The sequence below is a fragment of the Staurois parvus genome, unplaced genomic scaffold, assembly GCF_062004578.1.
Source record: "Staurois parvus isolate SC_StPar_1 unplaced genomic scaffold, SC_StPar_1.0 ptg000131l, whole genome shotgun sequence".
Lineage (NCBI taxonomy): Eukaryota > Metazoa > Chordata > Amphibia > Anura > Ranidae > Staurois > Staurois parvus.
Genome location: NW_028317927.1, coordinates 8,513,148 through 8,536,211, shown reverse-complemented (window position 1 = coordinate 8,536,211; position 23,064 = coordinate 8,513,148). Strand labels below are relative to the sequence as shown.

Below are 23,064 nucleotides of genomic sequence, written 5' to 3'. Positions count from 1 at the left end.
GTGCAGAGACAGAAGGGACAAAGGCACACATCCTCCTTCACATATAGGCATGTTTAATTTTTTTCTTTTTTTATTTAACCTCAGGAGGAAACACATCTGCTCCCTCTGATGCTGGGACATACTCACCCCCGACAGCATTTCCACTCGCCAAATGCAAGCAGACACATGGAAATTTTGAGGCTTGCCATAAGGAATTAGTTATGTATATCTAGGACAAGCACTGACAAGTTTTTCATTTATTTAAAAATAAAAGTCAATAGAATTCAGCAAAATAAATGAACTGCTTTTTCCAGGTTCTTGCTAGAGTTTAATTTTGTTGACAAACCAAGTCAACCCAATAAATAGGATTAGGTTGGGTGTTAGCAAACACCAATTGTAATCCAACTCTAGATTTCCAGTTTTTCTCATCCTGTTACATCTTAACCCCACTGATCTCCTGCAGTCTCTTTACAGCCATATTTTGTTTACATACATGTGCTCCAACACTAGTTGCACAGCATTCCTAAAGAGTGAATTTCCTGATAGTGACAATAAAACAATGCAATGCAAACATGCTATTAGCATTACCTATAGTCTCCACTAGAAGTGTATATGTGACAACAAAGGAAAGAAAGTATCTAATAATGAACTTTGCTACCATTTTTTCTTAACTCCGTATATTTAAAACAATAAAGGATTAAAAAAAAAAAAAAAAAAAATGAAGTTTTGATTGGGTTCACATCTAGTTCAACACAGCTCCTTTATTATGCTTTGGGCAAGTAATTTTTTTGCAAAACTTCTTAAAATCAGAGCTCAAAACTATAGCGAATTACTTTTAAAAAAACAGACACTCACCTGTCCCATGATCCAGCAGTGTACTCACCGCAAACCCCTTTCACTGGCCGTCCTTGCTCCCTGGCATCCCAAGTGTGGGCATCCAGCTTTGAGCTTGCAGCTTCAAAGCCGGGTGCCCATTGCGCATGCGCGAGTACTTCCTTTTTACAATTACTTTCAATAAAAGTGGGACTACAGAAAAATTTAAAAACACAGTTCAAGTACACAGATGTTTCACCTTCCAAAGAATTTGCAGTTACAGGCCAGAAACTACTCTGCTTGTTAGGGTAGTCACACTGCTACTTCCTACTTGACTGTTTCCTGTACAATTCTTTGCTCATAGGACAGAGATGAGGATGTTTATTGTCCAATGATCATAGGAAGCTGAATTACTGAACCAAAAAAAATAAGCGTGTTGCCTGTCTGGTGTCCAAGAAGTTCATAAATCACAAGACTAGCTATGACAATTACTAATTGCAAAAAATATTTCAAATTGTGTATTTAACGGTTTGCCTGGAGTTTTATTTGTATCTATTACAACTGTTCTGCTTAGCAATGTTAAAGTGCTACTAAACCCACAACGGTAAAATCAGTCTGTATATGCAGTAAAGCATGCTGGTTATACTCACTGTGGAAGCTAAGGGGTTAATAATCTGCATTGTGTAAAAAGGCTGTTTGATCCTGTCTTCTCTGATCTTCACCTTCTTCTAGTGTCCCCCTCTCATCTCCTGATAAGACATCCTGTGGAGCCATGCTCAGTTTGTTGCGTATTGTTAAGAGTTGTTTTTTTTTCTCTTGGGAGAGTGCATGTTATCAGCACAGGGCCAATCAGCACTGTCCAGACAGGTCAGGGATTCTGCATCCTCCAAGAGCAAAATAAAAACTCCTACAAGTTTTAATATGTGCTTTGCTGGACACTAATAGAAGTCACAAGACTGCTCTAACTGCTGATGAGAAAAGGAATTTAGCAGTTTATATTTACTAAAATAACGGCACTTCCATGTTGTGTGTACTGTGGGAGAGCAGATATAGTGAATGCAGGGTCCTGGTTTAGTAACACTAAGAATTAAAATATATACGTTTCCCTTTTGTGAGTACTTTAGTGGCTCCCACCAACAAGAACGACACAATGTAACAAAATAGAGACAAGTATTACTGTAATGATAGGTTTATTTAACTTAATTTGCATCTTCTTTAAAGAGGACCGGTATAAAGGCTCAGTTTAAAAACTCTATGTCGAGTACATCAAACAGCTGGAGGTTCAGTATACGCAGCCACCAATATACCTGCAATAACATTGCTATTTTTGCTTATAATTTAGAATAACTTAGTGATCTGCAATATAATTTTTATTATCAGTAGAACATTGAGAGAACTAAACATTTTAGGGCTAACTGCTGTGGGACATTTGGGTCATTTAGTCAGAGCATCACTTTAAACTATAAAAAGAACAGGATTCTTATAAAAATTAGATATCAGACAAAATGTCTCAGGTGGAAACATAAATTACATAATTCTAAACACTGTAAATTATGAATAAAAAAAAAACATTTTAATGCCAGCATTATGTGAAGTATGGAACAGTGGAAGAATGGCTTAGAAATAAAATCTGGGATGAGACTACACAGTATATCATTGCACTGTCTCTAAAATTCCACAAGAGGGCAGCACACAGAAAATCTTGCATTTAGAACTTGAAAAGGCACAACGAGATGGCAGAGGGACATCCAGCCTACACTAACAGGAACTGTCTTCAGAGCAGGCCTTCATAAACACCAGCCCGCTGACACCTTGTTAAAAGTCCACATCATGCCTAGAAGACATACCAAAACATGTTTAATAAATTGTCATTTTAGATTTTCAGACAGAAGAGATTCCTAGTAGAATGCAAAATATAAAATGTTCATGCTGCTACTGGGAAATACATATTCACTGGCTGATACTAGTTTTCATTTGGATATGAATATGATTAGATTAATGTAAATATTTAAAGGTTTTTTTTTTTTTTTTTTAACTCTGTGGTTTGACATCCTAAGTACAATGTTGCTTCTTAATTACTTATTACATAAGCACGCTGTTCAAAGACTGAGCTCAATTTCTTTTATCTCAGTTCAAACCAATACTGATTCCCTGAACAAAGTATAATTCCCCAGTGATATATGGTAGTGCTTTATTTAAGCAATGGTTCGGTTTAATATTTAAAAGAAAAATTAAAAAAAAAAAAAAAAAGGCCCTCATGCTCAAAAATGAAGATTGCACCACACCTCATGTGTGAGAGCAAAGGTTATACAGTCATGATTCACTATTAAACTTATTGCAGGTTTTTGTTGCTTTGTATGGGCACCCAATTTTGGGGCTCAACATATCTGGTATCCATTTACTAGACACCACCTCATCTACCAAAACCAGGATAATATTTTGTTTGAGCGAACTAAATAAAATTTGAATGTATTTGTTAACTATAAATCTACATTTGATAAACAGTTGCACAAATATTGTGTGCAACTGCCACCATTATCCAGGGTCCTAGTTTTCAGAAAACAAAGTTTTGGGGCCCATTAACACTAGTGCAGCGGTATTTTACTCGCTAGAAGAATGCCAGTCACCCCTAAGGCACATTTAAAAAAAAAAAAAAAAAAAAAAAAAAAAGAGTGTTTTCCACATGCCCAGTCTCACTACAACACAGGATGAAGGTGCGGAGCCGTGCAGTGAGCTGCAATAAAACACAGACACACCGTGCACTGGATGGCATTGCCACCGCACAGCAGCGCAATGCACCACACTGCTCTGCGGTGACATGGACAGGTCATTCTGTGCACTTCAAATAAATTTAAGAGAAAAAATAAACAGTGAACTGTGTGAAGCTGTAAAAATGCAAACCACACTTCCCCCTGCTGCACATCACTGCAGCTCAAAGTACACAGCTGCCCACACAGTGTGAATGGGGCTTCGGTGTACTAGGTGCATCATGTTCAAAATGTACATTTTAGCATTTGCACAGAATTGAACAAAACAAAAAGGGGTTAATACTTACAAAATAAATCTGGTGCTGAAAAATGTGGCTAGGAGCGGTGATGATGAGGAATCGCATCCATATGAACATTTAACTTCATTTCATTGTCAATTATTTGGACAAGTTGCTGCACTGATGGAATATGTCCAGATTCTAGCTTGGACCACACAGGAACATCTGTGAAAAGGAACAAAAAAGGAAAAAAAAAAAAAAAAAAAAGGGAAGAAGGATAGTATTATTGCCCAATTAAAAAACTTACAGTAAGAGGCTTGCCTGTAAAGAATGCACCTCAGGACAACTGGCTTTGTGTTACTATAAAAAAAAAAAAAAAAAAAAAGAACACACACATACACAACCACATAGTAGCTATGAGGCGTTGTCACCACCAGAATGAAGGAGTGGAGTCACCTTCTACTTTCTCAGCTCTTGTGTTTAATTCACTAGGTATATAAAATCAATCCAAAAAAAGGGAAAGCGGGATATCTTGTACATGTAAGAAGGGAACAAAAAGTCTACAAACTCCATCATACTTACACTGAGATCCCTAATAATTTAATGTGTAACAAGCATAACATTACAAAAGAAGCGTTATTCATTTGTGTCACCAGCTACATTGTAGGGCAAAAATTGAAAAATGGAAGCTATTGGCCTGAATCTACCTACCTTTACCTAACAGAATACACGAATAGACTATAGTTCACACTCCATGAAACGAGTTCTTCCAATGTTGAAATCCCGTCTGTGCTACACTGCATATTTTCTAAACAAATGAAGTGTAAGAAACCTTCAAGCTTAACCTCTATACCCATTCCAAGCCATTCCAGTAATGGAAAACGGTTTCTAAAAAGGAGTTATGAAAATTGCCCAGATGCAAATCAACAACTTAATACCGCAACAGAAAAAAAAAAATGGAAAATTTACCATTCAAAGTGATCTCAAAGGCTCCGGTGGACATGCATTGGTTCTCGATCATGTTGCTTAGGAAGAAAACCATCATGCAGGCATAGACCTGATGAGAAAACAATCCAAAATGAGTATTAACAGCTGTTATTAAAAGTATAACTAAAGGCAAAACACATTGAGGAAAATACCATTCAACAAAATGAGACTTTAAATATGTCCTATACAAGTATTTTATAGCAATAAGCATAAAATGAAATAAAAAATGGTTTACATTTTATTTCATATGCAAAAGTTAAAAAAAGATACATTAACTGAATACCCCAAAAACAAACTATGGGGTTGCAGGGTTAGCAAACTGTGCAATTGTAGAAAGCTTGGTGCTCAGGAAAATATATCAGTCAACGTGTTTCGCTGGACTTCTGCTTCATAAGGATTGCAGATGAAGCTTTCTCATATAATTATACAAAATAGGGAAGGTCCATGCCTAGGCGAATTATATCATACACCCAAAGAGTCTTCAGCAGGGGTTCTCAGCTAAGCACATGCTCCTGCCTACATGCCTGAGCTAAAGGTAGCTGGAGATCACGGGAACACGGCGAGAGGAACGCGCGGAGCAAAGGTAAGTGAATTGACACAGGGGGGACTTGGCTTACTACTTGGGGGGGGAATAGTACTGTGGGGGATGAAATACTATATGAGGGATGAATTACCATATGGGGGATTAATTACTATGCTTACTATGGGGGAATATTACTATACTTACTATGGATGACACATACACATCATTCATCTACTCTTGGTCCGGCCCCAGAGTCCAATATATGAACCCATTGCGGCCCTCAAGTCAAAAAGTTTGCCCACCCCTGGTTTAGCCTGTATAATGCTAGACATGGAGTTTGGAACTTTCGACAACAGTAACCTGCTATCCGTGCATTCCTATTCTTGAGGGCTGGTCCACACTAGATGCAGTCAAGTTAATCTTCCATGTATTCCAATGGCCCTAGTTCACACCAGTGCAGTCAGCTTTCGGTGAAGATAAAAAAAAAAAAAAAAATAGAACATGCTGCATTTTTTTCTGCACAGAACTGTACTGGAACACAGCAAAACACATCACAAACGCGCTGGAACGTAGTGTGAACTGTAAGCAAATGTGCATCTGGAACGCATCTGGTGTGTTTTTGTGGTGTGAACTTGCATCTAATTCTACAGTTTGGATTGGTGTCCTCTGCATTCGTTTGCTCAAAATAACAACAATGCTGAGTACACATCTTAAAAAAAAAAAAAAAAAAAAAAACTAGATTTTTTTTCATTTACATTACACTTGCTTTTTTTCTCCTGCTGCCAAAAACAATGCATTTTGAGAGCATAGCAAGCAGAGTGTTTGAGGTGTTTTGACCTTATAGAAGCGAAACAAAATTTAACTCAAAAAGAGCACTCAAACCCACATCCGGTGCCTCAGAAAAAGCTTTGGTTTGGTACAGAGGCACTAAGGTGACTGCTTCCTTTTCCTTGGAAGAAGATATTTCATAAATACGTTTTGACATCTCTGCTGACTTGAAGGTCAGTTGAGGTTTTCATGCATGCAATTTCATGGCTCCAGTAAATAAACAAAAAAAAACACAAAAAAAAAAAAAAACAAAAAAAAACACCACACACACACACACACACACACACACACACACACACACACACACACACACACACACACAACATACACCACACCAAAAAGCTTTTCTCGACAACTTTAGGTAGAAGATGAAATACTAGCTCAGGAAAAAAAAAAAATATATATTTTTTTCAAAACACAAAGTAACCATGGACTGGTATTTTTTGTCAATGCATAAAATGATAAAAATGATTACCTAAATCTATTTTATATTTTGAAAGCAAGTTTGTCTCTACTAATAGATGCCAAGATACCTTTTATAAGAAATATTTAAAAGCAAACTTCTCAGGATGTATAATTTTGTTTTGTATTAGCAACATAGTATTCTCAGAGCCAGTGTCTGTTGCTTGAATTCACAGGGCAAGATGATGTAACAGCTAGCAATTTCTATGGTAAGATTAAGGACTTCTGACACATACAGTTGTGTTCAAAATAATAGTGTGTTGAAAAAAGTGAATAAAGCTCAAAATCCTTCTAATAGCTTTTATTTCCATACACACAAATGCATTGGGAACACTACACATTCTATTCCAAATCAAAACATGAAGAAAAATATATCAAATTTTTGTTGTTCCTCTAAAAAAATTGAAGAAAAGTGAATATTAGACTGTTCAAACATTTTTCAGTTTATATAGTGAATGTTCGAGTTTGTAAAGAAGAATACAAACACTGCTTTTTGAAAATTTTGCTTTCCTTTGAATCACTTAATGAATATTTAGTTGTATAAGCACTGTTTCTGAGAACTGCTGTACATCTGTGTTGCATGGAGTCAACCAACTTCTGGCACCTGTGAACAGGTATTCCAGCCCAGGATGATTGGACTACATTCCACAGTTCTTCTCTATTTCTTGGTTTTGCCTCAGAAACTGCATTTTTGATGTCACCCCACAAGTTTTCTATTGGATTAAGATCCGGGGATTGGGCTGGCCACTCCATAACGTCAATCTTGTTGGTCTGGAACCAAGATGGTTCACGTTTACTGGTGTGTTTGGGGTCGTTGTCTTGTTGGAACACCCATTTCAAGGGCAATTCCTCTTCAGCATAAGGCAGCATGACCTCTTCAAGTATTCTGATGTATTCAAACTGATCCATGATCCCTGGTATGCGATAAATAGGCCCAACACCATAGTATGAGAAACATCCCCATATCATGATGCTTGCACCACCATGCTTCACTGTCTTCACAGTGTGCTGTGGCTTGAATTCAGTGTTTGGGGATCGTCTGATAAACTGTCTCCGGCCACTAGACTCAAAAAGAACAATCTTACTTTCATCAGTCCACAAAATGTTGCGCCATTTCTCTTTAGGCCAGTCAATGTGCTCTTTGGCAAATTGTAACCTCTTCAGCACGTCTTTTTTTCAACAGTGGGACTTTGCGGGGGACTTCTTGCAGATAGCTTGGCTTCACATAGGCGTCTTCTAATTGTAACAGTACTCACAGGTAACTTTAGACCTTCTTTGATCTTCCTGGAGTGGATTATTGGCCATTTTGGCTATTCTTCTATCCATTCGAATAGTAGTTTTTCGCTTTCTTCCACGTCTTTCAGGTTTTGGTTGCCATTTTAAAGCATTTGCAATCATTTTAGCTGAGCAGCCTATCATTTTCTGCACTTCTTTATATGTTTTCCCCTCTCCAATCAACTTTTTAATCAATCTACGCTGTTCTTCTGATCAATGTCTGGAACGACCCATTTTCCTCAGAATTTCAGAGAGAAATGCACTGTAACCAGCATGTACAACATTTGCTGCCTTCCTTCCTTAAATAAGGGCAATAATTGCCACCTGTTTTTCAAAGAATCAGCAGCATGCATGTCATGACTGTTGGGTCTGTTGGATTTCTATTACTCTACTACACCTGCTAGTAAATTTGCCATGTACAAATATAATTTCTACCAAAAACAGTGATTGATCAGGTTAGTGATGTCTGACTGCTATTATTTTGAACACAAACGTAGCTAAAACACTTTTCGCAATAATCATGGAGCAATGTCTGAAGCTGGAAAGATTAATATTGTCAAAAGCAAGCCACTTACTACATCAATGAAATCCCTACTGCATATCAAGTGGGCGGACTATCAATGTACATATGCCAGCAGACTAGATGTACATGATTGTTTTACCCCTAACCTATTTCACTTTTCATTTTAAAACTGCAGGTGTAAGAAAGGAATCTTCATAATCCAAGTTATTTTAAACATGAAAAACCTCTGCTTTGATGTTTGGGGTTTTCACATGATTATAGTTAGTCCCAGAGTTAAATACATCCGACTTACATACAACTCATATTTACAAAACGGAGGGAAACAGGAAGTGAGAGGAAATCTTTTCGCAGGAAGGGAAATTCACTCCTGTACAAGTTATCATGGGAAAAAGGTGTCTCCACTGAAGCTTTATCACCAATCTGTTTCCACAACAACCCAAAATTTTCAAAAATCCAATTGTCACAGGGACAGAAAGTGAGGTGAAATCTTCTGGGCAGGGACACAGCAAAACAAATTTTTTTTTATTTTTTTTTATTTTTTTAAGCTGGAGTTACACAAAAGGAAAATAAAATAATATGTACCTGTTCCAACTTGCATACAATTTCAACTTAAAACAAACCTACTGAACCTAGTTTGTAAACCAGAGACTGCCTCTGTATTGCGATGTACTGGGAAGTCGGGTGCATTGGCAAATCAGAAGCAGATTCCATTTTGTTGCCTGCAGTCCAGCTTCCGTCTAATTTTAATTTTCAAGGTCTACACTGGTATTCTTCAAAATACTGCAGCAATTACCTTATTTTCTTGTCCCCACTGCCAAAGACTTGGAGCTGGCATGCCAAAAAAAGCAAACGGGTCCTTTCCAACAATTATGAATCCTATTAATACTAGCTTGAAGATAGACAGGAACGATGCAATGTGTCTGAAAGAAAAAGATCAAATATCAGTGGGATGAATAATAAAGTAAAACTTGATTCTGAAAATGATGTAAAGGAGTGAGCCAAAAGTGCATTAATGAAGCAACTAAGAATGTACCACAAAGCATGCAGAGAATAAAAGACATTAAAAAGGGATGTCCAACAGATAGGCAATACTCACAATGAAAGGAAATCCATCAAGCCAATTTATACTGGAGTGTTAAAAATAACTAATTTTTATTGCCATTACAATGCTGCTGGTATAAAAGGAAAGTGGATGTTGTGCCATTCAGTCCTTAGCAGAGGGAGACCAGAAACCCAGGGTGTGCCAATATGCAGATACCAACTTAAAAGGCTAACTTTTTTTTGTGCCAAAAAAGTCCTTGCACTGGAGAACAAGGCATACAGGTGAAACTCAAAAAAATTAGAATATCGTGCAAAAGTTCATTTATTTCAGTAAGGCAACTTAAAAGGTGAAATATATGAGATAGACTCATTACATGCAAAGCAAGATAGTTCAAGCCGTGATTTGTCATAATTGTGATGATTATGGCTTACAGCTCATGAAAACCCCAAATCCACAATCTCAGAAAATTAGATTACATGCAATCAATAAAACAAAGATTGTACATATCGGACCTCTGAAAAGTATAAGCATGCATATGTACTCAGTACTTGGTTTGGGCCCCTTTTGCAGCAATTACTGCCTCAATGCGGCGTGGCATGGAAGCTATCAGCCTATGGCACTGATGAGGTGTTATGGAAGAGCAGGATGCTTCAATAGCGGCCTTCAGCTCTTCTGCATTGTTCAGTCTCATGTCTCATCTTTCTCTTGGCAATGCCCCATAGATTCTCTATGGGGTTCAGGTCAGGCGAGTTTGCTGGCCAATCAAGCACAGTAATCCCACGGTCATTGAACCAGGTTTTGGTGCTTTTGGCAGTGTGGGCAGGTGCCAAGTCCTGCTGGAAAATGAAGTCAGCATCCCCATAAAGCTCGTCTGTGGAAGGAAGCATGAAGTACTCCAAAATCTCCTGGTAGACGGCTGCGTTGACCTTGGACTTAATGAAGCACAGTGGACCAACACCAGCAGATGACATGGCTCCCCAAATCAACACAGACTGTGGAAACTTCACACTGGACTTCAGGCATCTTGCAGTGTAACTCTCCATTCTTCCTCCATACTCTGGGTCCTTGGTTTCCAAATGAGATGCAAACGTTGCTCTCATCAGAAAAGAAGACTTTGGACCACTGAGCAACAGACCAGGTCTGTTTTTCTTTAGCCCAGGTAAGACGCTTCCGACGTTGTTTGTTGTTCAGGAGCGGCTTGACAAGAGGAATACGACATTTGAAGCTCATGTCCAGGATCCGTCTGTGTGTGGTGGCTCTTGATGCACTGACTCCAGCCTCAGTCCACTCCTTGTGAAAGTCCCCAACACTTTTGAATGGCCTTTTCCTGACAATCCTCTCCAGGCTGCGATCATCATAGCTGCTTGTGCACCTTTTTCCTCCACACCTATTCCCTTCCACATAACTTTGGGAACATCCAACTTCTTTTGCAATTACCTTTTGAGGCTTTCCCTCCTTGTGGAGGGTGTCAGTGATGGTTTTCTGCACAACTGTCAGGTCAGTAGTCTTTCCCATGATTGTGATTCCTACTGAACCAGACAGAGACCATTTAAAGGCTCAGGAACCCTTTGCGGGTGTTATGGCTTAATTAGTTGATTAGAGTGGGACATTTTGAGCCTAGAATATTGCACCTTTTCACAAAATTCTAATTTTCGGAGATTGTGGTTTTCATGAGATGTAAGCCATAAATCATCACAATTATGACAAGTCACGGCTTTAACTATCTTGCTTTGCATGTAATGATTCTATCTCATATATTAGTTTCACTTTTTAAGTTGCATTACTGAAATAAATGAACTTTTGCACGATATTCTAATTTTTCGAGTTTCACCTGTATATATCAGTAATGGGGAAAGGTTGGCTGCTGGAAGCACAGAACAACATTGATTACTAGGCCATATGACGAAGGGCAGCATGTTCTGATAGTTGTGAAAGTGAGCAGGCAGGTTTTCAGCTGCCCAAATCACTTTCACCACAAAGCCAACAGTCGGCTTGACAAATGTACATGGACTACTATTGCATAATTTGGGGTTGAATCTGGAAGACAGGATGCCCATGTCCAGAGTCCCCAAACTCTGACTTATCTTTCCAAAGGCGACAGGGTGGAGGGCCCATTCTCTATGACTCAGGTAGTTCACCTTACAGTTGTCCACTTCTGGGATGTAGACAGCAGAAATTGCTGGACAATATTTCTTTGTCCATGAGATAATTTGGCTTGCATTTTGTCAGAGCTCCATGACACCTGGTACCCTTTTTGTGACTAATGTAGGCCACAGCCTTGGCATTGTCTAATTCCACCCTGATCGGGTGTCCCTGGAGAAGGGCAATCGAATGGAGTAGAGTCATCCTTATTGCCCCAGGATGCTGATGAAAAGCTTGTCTTCCTCTGGTGACCATGTTACTTGGACAGTGAAGGATTGGAGCACTCCTTCCTAACCCAAAGACTAACATCTCATCTCTTTCCAGCACTATGAGAAAAACAACTTCCCTTTAGCCAGGGCTGGGTTGAAAATCCAATCAGGCTAGAGAGGTCCTGGTCTAACTGGACAGGAGCATGGGTAGATCTGGAAAAGGAGTATGCTTGTTTCATACCAACAGAAAGTTTTGTTGGAAAGGTCTGGAACGAAATTGGGCAAATGCAATATCCTCGAAGAAGGCCACCATGAAACCCAGAACTCACCAAGGACAGTTTCTTTGATCTCAAGACCAGAAGGATAAGAGGGAGAGAACTTTGTTCTTTGGAAGTCATATTTGTTTGGGATGTATCTAGAATCAAGCCCATATACATCAGGTGAAGAGGAGACGGTGAGCAGATTTTATAAAGTTGATCACCTAACTAAACGCCTGGAGCATCTGAATTCTTTAGTGGATGTTTGCAAATGGCCAGAAAAGTGACAAGTCCTTCAGAAAAATGTAATTGAGATAGCCTGTGACCTGGATGCCCTAAGAAGGGCCAGAATAGGTGTCATACTTTGTTCTAGAGCATGTCCAATCCAGGCCACCAGGTCATTTCATGTGGACCTCACACCTCTCCTGCAGCTGTGGCGGCACCCCCCCCTCCCCCTCTGCCCCCACCTTGTCTATGCAGTCAGCAGCAGAGAGGACGACAGGACTCCTCCAGATCCTGCGCTAGTTTGTACAGCCGCCAAAAGGCCAGTCTCTGACCACCTCTCCATCTCAGCAGAGGGGACAAAACTCTTCCTACAGAACCTGAGCCTCTGTGCAGCCACAGCTAATTCTCGTGTCTGCATTCAGCAGATTCCAGCCCTGCTCTGGTTCTCCTCCAGACCCAGCTCCATCCAAACCTTCTTTTTGGCAGCAGCAGAATGTAAGGGGGTGCACTGTGATGTAAGGGAGGATGGGGGACTCTCGGCTTCTGATGGTGGTGGGCCTCTTGATATATGATGTACTCTTACATCTAGCCTTACAGAGACAACTAGCCCTTTGAGGGAAACAATGCTGCGGCCGGTGATGAAATTTAGTTTGACACCCCTGTTCTAGAACATGAACAAAAAAAAAAAAGCAGAAGTTAACTGTAGGTGTGGTCCTGGAATACAGGATTGTATTGGTTGTTTTATTGTCCTAGTCTAGTTAGTTGCAGTCTGGTAGAGTGAAATTGCAGCGATGGCTCATTGCAGAGCTACATTTGCGAGAATATAAGAAGTATAGGTTTTTAAATAACATTTATACCTCACTGGTTCAGTGCTGCATCTGTCCCATGCAAACTCAAAGACCGCGAACTGAGCAATCAAAGACCGCTGATCACTCAGGCTGCGATAAGCAGAGAGCCAGTGACAGTCACTGACTCTGTTCTGCCCCCTCCAGCACTCACTGGGGCACTGGGCTGTGAAAGGGGGGGGGGGGGTTGTGGCTAGCTCATGATCTGAGCCAGCTGCCGGTCCATGCATCTGGGTGGCTCCTGATTTTAGAGTTGGTATCTTTCCAGAGCTTGGATTGCCTGAGTAACGACACAGCGAACTGCACTCCTGTAATCCCCAGAAGCACAGCCAAAATAGCTTTAGCTATACTTCTGCTTTATCATTGTCTCAAACTTTCTATCAGCAGAAACTTTGAAAGAAGGAACATAACTGGTACAGCAAGAGGTTTAGGGCTGCAAGGTTTACCACCAGAACAGACCATTTCTTTGTGAACTTTTTCTACTGGATAGAATTTTCTGTTTCGACCATCATAAATTGCCCGATCTATCGGTTCATGAGAAGTAAATGTCTTTTTAATTTAGCAGGAGTCTTTGTGAAATAATCAAGTACAACAATGCTGAGGCTTTTGTACACAGAAGTGAGCATATCTACGTTTGCAAACATATTGCTTGAAGCATTAACATCGAGTGTCTAGGAGCCAGGTGGAAAGAAATCTTCTGCGGCCTCTTCATTCCCTTCTAAGTCTGCTTCTTCTAGGGCAAGCATATCAGCATCCAAACAACAGAAACAGGAGTCAAAGAAGCAGGTTTTTGAGGTCTGGACAGTGGTGGCTTTATTAACCTCTTCCCATCTTCCGTCTATGTACAAGCTCTGCCGATGCGGGCTAATATACTTGTACGTCGGTCGGGCCTGCATCGATGGCTCCTGTGCAGCTCACAGTGTGCACACCCTGGAGCCCAGCAATCGGTGTGTTGCCCAGACACAACAGATCACATAACCGCTGTTATCAGGCAATTGCAGCACTCAACATAGTAAACAATGGAAAGTATATACTCCATACCAGCGTCCTGATCACTGCCATGCCAGCGTCCTGATCACCACCATGCCCCATGCCAGCGCCCTGATCGCCGCCAACCGCCATACCAGCGTCCTGATCACTGCTATACCCCATGCCAGCGTCCAGCATTTTAGGGTCTCAATTTTCAAAAATATATCTCCCATAGTTTTTAGACTCTATAGCTTTGAGACAGAATAAATAATATACACTGTTTTGGGTCATTTTTACCCCAAAAAATGTAGCAGAACACATTTTGGATTGAATTTATGAAACATGATTTACTTGCAAAATTATGTAACAAAAACTAAGCAAAAATGATTTTTTTTTTCCAAAATTTTCTGTATTTTTTCACTTGTATAGCAAAAAATAAAAAACCCAGTGGTGATCAAAAACGATAAAAATTTCACATGGGTACAATGTTGTACGACCGAGTAACTGTCAAAGTGTGATAGTGCTGAAGGCTGAAAATAGGCCTGGACTGGAAGGGGGTGAAAGTGTCTGGACTTGAAGTGGTTAAAATTGTTAGTTGTTCAAAGAAATTGCAACATACTTGCATAAAAGTCTGCCTTAGGTAGGCCGCTTTTTGTGTGCTTAAAACAGATAGAATCGAATGTAAAGACAGGTGTTAGCATAAAGTCCTGCTGTGATGCAGGGAAGTATTGTCACTTGGGGGGATCGGTGCTGTAATAGCCCTCGGCAGAGTGAACATTTGCCCGGGTTCTCTTTCGTCTGGTTTCCACCATTGTTACAGGTGAGGGTACTGGTCACACCTAGTCACTGACCTGTGACTAAGCTCTGAGTGGTTAAGTTTTAGAGTCAAGTTTGAATAGTTTACACCTTTAAGTGAATTTAAATATGCAGTTCACGGCCATAGGGTATAAATGCATGCTATTCAGGATTAGGGGCTAAAGTAATGGTTGAACAGAGGGGCCCCGTTTTACCTTGTTCATGTTGCGGCTCCCTATATAAGGTCCAGGCTTCACCCATCACAGTGGGCATACCTCCGAAGGAGGCTTCGGAGACTGGATGGACCACAGCCCTAAACCAATACAGCACCCTGCAGCCAAGCATACTCATTGCACAAAGAGCCGATGTAAGCACCCATGTAGGATCCATGGCTGGAAGCAAAATTACAGGCCATATCCCAGGTACGATTCTGAAATCGGCACAGATGCATTGCTAAGAAATCGGAATTAAAGGGGGGGGGGGGGAAGCTGCATCTTCAAAAGCTTTGCCAGTGTCCAATCACCTGAAGGTACCAACATATATCCCATGGTCTATGTATTGTACAGTTTAGATAAGTATGCACTGTGGCACATAAATTAGCATTATGGGGGTGGGAGCAGGTTAACGCATGGTTAGTAATTGACTGGAAATCTACTTTACTTATACGTGCAGCTGCCTTTACAGTTCTCTTCATCCCATTGCAAAGTCCAAGAAATATTAATCCTGCCAGTCAAGTCCCCCTAATGCACATTCATGTTATGGTGAATACTAAAATGAACCTGAATTCACAGCAGAGTTGCCACATTCATGTAGGCTATAGGGAGAGTTTGTAGCAGAAGGAGTGGTCTATGTTGGAGAGATCAATAAACTGAATCTGAGGCTTTTAATATGGTAAGCGATTTCCCTGTTTTCCTCTTAGGCGATTCAGTATCTGTTTGCACACATTTGGGATAAAAGAAAAAAAAAAAAAATATCTTGCAGGGAATGTGGCTGTCAACTATAGTGTGGTAAGCAAAACCTAGTTTTGCCCACTGCTTTATGAACCTACAGCACTGACTCTGCTGCTGACCCCTTCCACTGCTAGCTGCAGTTTCTGGGAGGAGGAGCAAGTGCAGCACAAACGAAGGAAAATTTGGTTCTTTAAAGAAAGGTAAAGTTTTTGGTTTGCTTTATGTAGCTTGTACAACACATAGCAACTGGATTTGTTTACTCTGCCATACAAGACCTTTAGCTGTACTTTAAATTTTGCCACAAGAAACGCACTATTGAAAACAATATCCAGGAACCCCCTCACTACATTAATCAAAGAAAACACCCTCCCTCTCAGTTAAGTACATTTAAAAAATAAACAGAATTGTGCAGTAAATTCATGCCGGTGCTCATTAACTCACCTATAAATTGGGTGAGGAAGATAATTTTCTCCTTCAATGCGGATGTCTGGGTAACGCTGGCTTATAACCCGCATGTACTCTTCAAACACCCGCCGATAACCTCAGGAGATGCTGCAAAGGACCAAAAATATTTCATTAGCAGTTGATTTTAAGGTGCCTCACCCCAGACCTGTCAAATGATCCTATAATGATCAATTCCAGCAAGAAACAGCTCTTAAAAGGATAAGTTCACCTTTTGAAAAAAAAAAAAAAGCACTTGTTTTTTGCAGGTAAAAAAATGTGCATTTATTATATTTGTCTGCAGGAGCCTGTAAACCATTGCACCAGCGATCAGCAGATCACTGGTGCCATGCAGGTCTCCTGCAGATCTGCCAGTATATCTGCTTACCCATACAGGATGTACGAGCAAGCAGATATACTGACAGGAAGAATTCACAGCGCCGTGGTAGTGCATTGAGGGCTACAAGCTGACAGCTGCTAAGACTGTTGGGACATGTAGTCTGTCATTCACAGATGACTGAATGAGTGACGAGGCTGTGTGGGTGGAGCCCCGCATGGCCTTTTTTTTTTCTTTTAATTTGACAGCTAGTGGGGGGGGGGGGGGGGGGAAGAGATCCCCCACTAGCCTAATTGTAACATGTTACACCCTGAATATGTGTGTAACATGTTATGAAAGGTGAAGTTATCCTTTAACAAACAATTATATATAAAATCAATTAAATAGTAATGTTGGAAGTAACATTTTAACATGACCTTGCTTTGGAAGCTCACCAGAATGTCTACATTACTGATAATGCAAAAACAGGTTGTTTTGGGTGTGCTGTCCACGAAGATCCTCATTCCACCTACATTTTGTCTCCTAATGGAACGTAAAGAAACCAGCATTCCTTACACAAGAGCTGTGGATTATAGAATGCTGCTTGTGGAAAGAAGATTTGTGTAGTAGTAATCCATGCTGGATTTAATCTGGTACACAGCAGGGATGCCAATTAAAATTTTGATCCTTGTCAGTTAAAAATCTTGATCATTGAGATCAGATTGCATTTCAAAGACTTCCTAGTCATAAAAAATAAAGACCCCATTCAAATCTGTTGCTACAGATTTTGATCTGACAAACCTTAGCATAAAAAAAAAAAGACAAAAAACCCATATGCAAGCACAAGAGGGTGCCTGCTAATAAATTTGTTAGCCAAGAAAACACCTCCCCTATGTGCTTCATTGAAACTAGTTTTACCTCTGCATGCCCAGTTGTCATGTCTAATGAAAATGCCAATAAATGCACTATTTTGTGTGCACATCACCTATGAAAATTGTACCAAGAAGATGTAAAAAAAAAAAAATAAAATAAATACAAACTACGCGTATTCCATAAGCACACTTAAAGATAAATTTCAACTTTGTTATAAATTGTGGCTTTGCTGGCAATCAAAATGTGCTTTAGCAGTGTTGTTACATATTCATATTGCTACTGTTCTCTTGTGGATTCTTCCTGGGAAATATTTTTGTTCCTGTAACAGAAACTTAGCAACCATATTGGAGACCAGTTTACAAAACAGCACCAGTGATTGCATCAATCAGTATTTTGCAATCAAGATCCATAAATAGAATGCATGAAAAAAAATAAAAAAAACAGAATTCTGAAAATACATACACAAATTTAAAATAAAGATTGCCATTGAAATAAAGGCATTTTTATAGTGAACCTGTATTTTGCATTTTTAGAGTGAATTAAAAGATTCCATAAGACCCCTTGCAGTCACATTACATACATTATGTTCCTGCCTCCCATGTCACCTGTCAATCAATTTAAAACAGCTTGTGCAAGTTCCAATTAAGTCTGGTTAGTGCTTACAGAGGGCTAAAGCTGGCCACACTTACATTTTTTTTTGTTCAGCCAGTTCCTCCATCCACACTAACAGCGTGAACGCACACATATTCCACTGCAGTTTTTGTATTCGGACAGTGGGCACCTGCAACTGTTAGAATACCTAAACAACAACCTACAATTGTTACCCAGCTCCTTTGATTTTTCAATCAAAGGATGTCAGACAGAATCATGGCAACAGAACCACCCATAGAATAAATTTTGGCCAGTTCATTGGGAACTGGCAAAAAGTTGTAACATCTATGGCCAGCTTTAGGACTCCAATCCATATATAAGGATAGGAGAGAGCGCTACATGCTCCCCCAAATCCAGAATTACAAGGTACTTTTTCCCCCTCTTGTCCAAGCATTCACCAAACAAGAAAGTTCAGTTTTGCAAATACCCATGTTAACATACACACTGATGCCATCTATATACAGATGACAAGAGATTAGTCTATGTTTACGTAAATATTGTATTCTCAGCTGTTGACAGTCCTAGACAGGGGAAATGACTTCTAGTAATTTGTGATTATTTCTCTGTATCTCTATGAACCCAGAAACACAACAGCTTGTGAAACATGATGAATTGTTTTTACAAATGCCTGTAAGAAATGTAAACAGCTATTAAAGTGGACCTATTCTCACATATTAACTGCCCTAAATGATTAGATAAGGAGTGAAAGAAGGGCTGATACACCTTTACTAGAGAACTGCTGATTCAGGATTCCTCCAATGTTGTAACCAACAACTAATGATCAGCCAGCATGAACTCTGATTCTTCTATGTTCAGCAGATGTTAAATAAACATGGGACCATGCTTTTGCTCATAAGAACAACATTAATGGGAGATTAAAGCAGTAATGAACCCAAAAGCAAACATTGCAGCTCACCAATTCTTATATGTGATGGCTGTACTGGTTTCCTTTAGGCTCGCTTTCTATCTCCATTTGGTGATCCAGCCAGCAAGTCTGCTATTTTTCAGAAGCTCAAGCTCTCCAGAAGAATGTATCAGTTTACACTGATGTGAAAACCCATTTACCACAGGCAAGGACAATTTCAATGATTAGTAATTTGTGTAAAACATGTATCCCAAAAGGAAAGAGGAAAAAAAACGTTTTCTGTAACTAATTACAAAGTGTGAGCTGGAGATTGGCTTCGTTTGTTATTGTATTCAAACCTGCTACTACATTTAACAAACCCCTCCCGACTGACAATGATGCTGTGCCTCCTGTGCCCATTCCTCCAGAGTGGTGCTGCACTAACATGTGGTGCGTTACTGGCCAGATCACCAGGCAGATAGGAAAAAGAAAAAAAAAACTGATGCAGCCACCATATCTAAGGAGTGGTAGGATGCAATAAAAAAACAAAATAAATATTTGGCTTTGGGATTAATACCACTTTCTTTGTGAAATTCAAGTGTTGCAGCCATTTTACCATTCTTCCTTCATCTATCCCAGCAAAACAGTTAATGTTTCTATTTTCATTTACTATTCAAAATAGGTGTAAGCCATCTCATGTGTTAATATGATTTGCAGGCTCTGTGCATCGCCCTGAAATGAAGAATTATATGATGGTATGAGACATATGAATACTTTTCATTTCCAGTAGGATTTACTATGCTACATACTCGAGTTAGGAGGTTTTTTTTGTTTATTGCCTTAGGCTGTCTACGTTAAGAATACAAGACTTGTTTCTATACAGTTTTGAATTACTCATCCAAGGAGCAGCCATATTTGGTTGTGTCTGGCTGATCCTCTTATCTTGCTGCTAGGTAAGGGTCTATCTGTATATAAACAGCTCTAATGACATTTGACACTCATAATGCTCCTGTTAGTCAGAGGTTATCATCTAACCCTAAGGCTAGATATCTACACTTTATATATTTCTAGAGAAAGCAATCTATTCCCCTATCAACGCTAAACAGTGTGGATGGAAGAATCTCCCCTGCTGGCTCTTGTATTCTGACAGCCAGCGACTGTTTGAATATTCAAACAATGCCTAAACCTGACTGGCAGTCATTGTTTGGGCCACAATTTTCCACTTGGCTTCTTCAGTTTTGAAATCAATTACTGTCAGGCTGGTTGATGCCAAAATTGTCACCTACAGCCCTAAACTAATTTAACCTGCAAGCCTCCACCCCACCCTACCCCCAGGGCGCTTACATGTCCTGGTGGTTGTGGCCTCCTGTGTCAATATCTTCTTCACTTCAGTAACTCCCCATAGACTTGAACTGGCCAATCCTACAGCAGGAATGCTGGGAGTACAGAACGATTCAAGCTCTATAGGGAGATCCAGCACAGGCAATGACAGATTTTGGGATGCAAGTTGTAAAGACAGAACTTGCATCCCAAAATCTGAAACCTACACTAGGGCGCTTTTTTTTTTCTCTGTTGTAACCACTCAAAGTGGAACTTAACCCAAAAAATACAAGTTTCGGGCAATTTTTAGACATTTTGCCAATGCACCCCTGAAAAAACCTCAAGGCACCCTGGTTGAGAAAGACTGTCCTAACCAATGGCTATAGATCATCTAGCGGGGTGGTCTGCTCGTTACACTGACACCTACACCCAGCTGACAGATGCATGGGTGTCTGTGCTAGTACACCATATGAAAGTCTTGTCTCCAAATATCACCAAATCGTCCTCTCCGCTCCTCCCACGACCTGCTGCTCTCTAGCTCCCTTATCTCCTCCCATGATCATCTAGAGGACTTCTCCAGAGCCTCCACCATCCTCTGGAACTCTCTACCTCAATCTATCAAACTATCGCCTACTCTGCCCACTTTTAGGAGATCTCTGAAAACCTCTCTCTTCAGGGAAGCCTATCCTGCCCTCAGCTAATAATGGAATCTTCTATTCCTCCCATCAGTTCATCCCCCACAGTTATTACCTTTTGTATCACCAGCCCCTCCCTCTTAGACTGTAAGATCCAAGGATCAGGCCCTCCTAACCCTCTTGTATTGAACTGCAGTGTTTCCCATTATATTGTAAAGAGCTGAGCAAACTGTTAGTACTATATAAATCCTGGATGATAATAAAGTGGACCTCCACCATCATCTATCACTTTTCGTTTCTCGCCCTCACTCCCTTACACAATTGGATAATGTTTTTGTAGGAGGATATGGCACTCTCAGTGGGTTCCAGCTGACTCTTCTGGCATCCTTGTCTAGATGACAATGACACCCCCCACCTTCATGAAGCCTTCTGTTAAGCTGAAGTATCCTGGGATATGTGACAATCTCTGCTGCAGTGGGCATACATCAGATGAACTCCATACACAGCATCACCTGGATGGGGGGGTGGCTGCAAGAACCAAGAAAAAGGTGACCAGCCTCCTGATGACATCAGATGAGAAGATGACGAAGCGTGGCCCCGGGCAGAGGACCAGAAGAGGCCACATTCTCTGGACAGACAAGTACAAGACAACACCAGGGTTGAGGTCAACAAAAAAAAAAGAAAGGTTTGCAGTTCCTCTTTAGGAACCTTCCCCCTCCTCATCCTCCCTGAGGTGGGGGATGGGCACACAGCCTTGACAATACACGTGTAGGGAGGAAGCTCCCGGCCGCTGTCATTACTCAGCAGCATACTACCTTCCCCGCTCTCCGGGGGACACTCGGCTCCTGTAATAATGGCGGAGGGAGAGCCGTAATACAGGGCCTGGCACCCAGCACTCACCATATCTGGAACTTGAGCAGCGGGCCGGCCGTGTACTGCATCCTCAGCTTCTTGCTCGGTAAACCGTTCCCGTCCGCCGAGGCCCCGCTCAGTACAACGGCCAATACCCCGCTTACCAGCAACAACCACGGCACACACCGCACCGACATCCTGACCTCAGCCGCCGCTACAAGCGCAGGGTACGGCCCTTCGCGACGTCAATACGTATACTGCACGGCGAGTCACATGGGGGGGCGGGACAAATGGTGTGTATCGGCCATGATGACTGTGGGAATATAGTGTCTGAAGAGAGGAGGATGATAATTACGTCACAAAACGCATTTCTCACATTCTTTCGGACTTATCACTACGCACCAAGGTCAATGTATTACAGCCCAGCTCACTGCTTAACCACTTGTCTGCCGGGCACTTATATCTCCTTTCGCACTTTGAATGACAATTGCGTGGTCATGCAACATTGTACCCATATGAAATTTGTATCATTTTTTTCACACAGCTTTCGTTTGGTGGTATTTAATCGCCACTGGGTGTTTTATTTTTTGCGCTATAAACCAAAAAAAGCAAAAAAGTTTTAAAAAATAAGTTTTTCTTTGTTTCTATTATAAAATTTTGCAAACAGGTAATTTTTCTTCTTTACTGATGTGCGTTGATGAAGCGGCACTGATAGGCAGCACTGATGCGCTGCCACTGATGATGCTGCACTGATAGGCGGCACTGCAGGGCACAGGTGGGTGGCACTGCTGAGTGGCACTGATGAGTACAGGTGGGTGGCACTGATGGGCGGCATTGCTGAAGACTGATCCCTTCGCTGACATTTGCCGGTTCTCGGCAGTACTTTCCTTACGTTGAGACAGCATGAAGAAAGTGCAGCCAATAACAGGCAACTGCATTTATTTCATTGGACACAGCTGATCATGTGGTAAAAGGCCACCGTGAGTGGCTGATTACCATACCCTAGGACACAGCAATCACCGGCGGGGATGGGTGCATGCCACTGGGGGCATATCCTGGAATGATAGAAAGCCCCTAGCTGATGGTGCCATGTCAGCACAGCTGGGTAAGGGCCCCCTGCCCAGTTCACCCATGCTTCCAGGACCTAACTCATACATTTGAGCCCGCCTACAGCCTCAGCGCTCCGCTTTTCTCTTCCCATTTGCAGGACCTAGGCATGATCCTCAACCTGGCCAGCTGGCCATGCATGTGGGTTTCAGCTGGACACGGTCCATTGGTGGAGAAATACTAAAAGGAAGGAGAGAATGGAATGCCCATAGAGA

At 40.9% G+C, this 23,064-nt stretch overlaps 1 protein-coding gene across 1 annotated transcript; it reads right to left on the bottom strand.

Annotated features, from left to right (window-relative positions):
* Positions 1-1,965: 1,965 nt before the first annotated feature.
* On the bottom strand, positions 1,966-21,985 carry SELENOT (selenoprotein T). The gene is made up of 6 exons (XM_089672593.1): positions 21,791-21,985; positions 16,252-16,362; positions 9,170-9,296; positions 4,748-4,835; positions 3,848-4,003; positions 1,966-2,626 (listed from the first exon to the last, which is right to left on the bottom strand). Exons 1-5 carry the CDS (start codon positions 21,937-21,939, stop codon positions 3,876-3,878), a joined length of 603 nt encoding a protein of 200 aa, XP_089528719.1. The 5' UTR covers positions 21,940-21,985; the 3' UTR covers positions 1,966-2,626; positions 3,848-3,875.
* Positions 21,986-23,064: the final 1,079 nt, after the last annotated feature.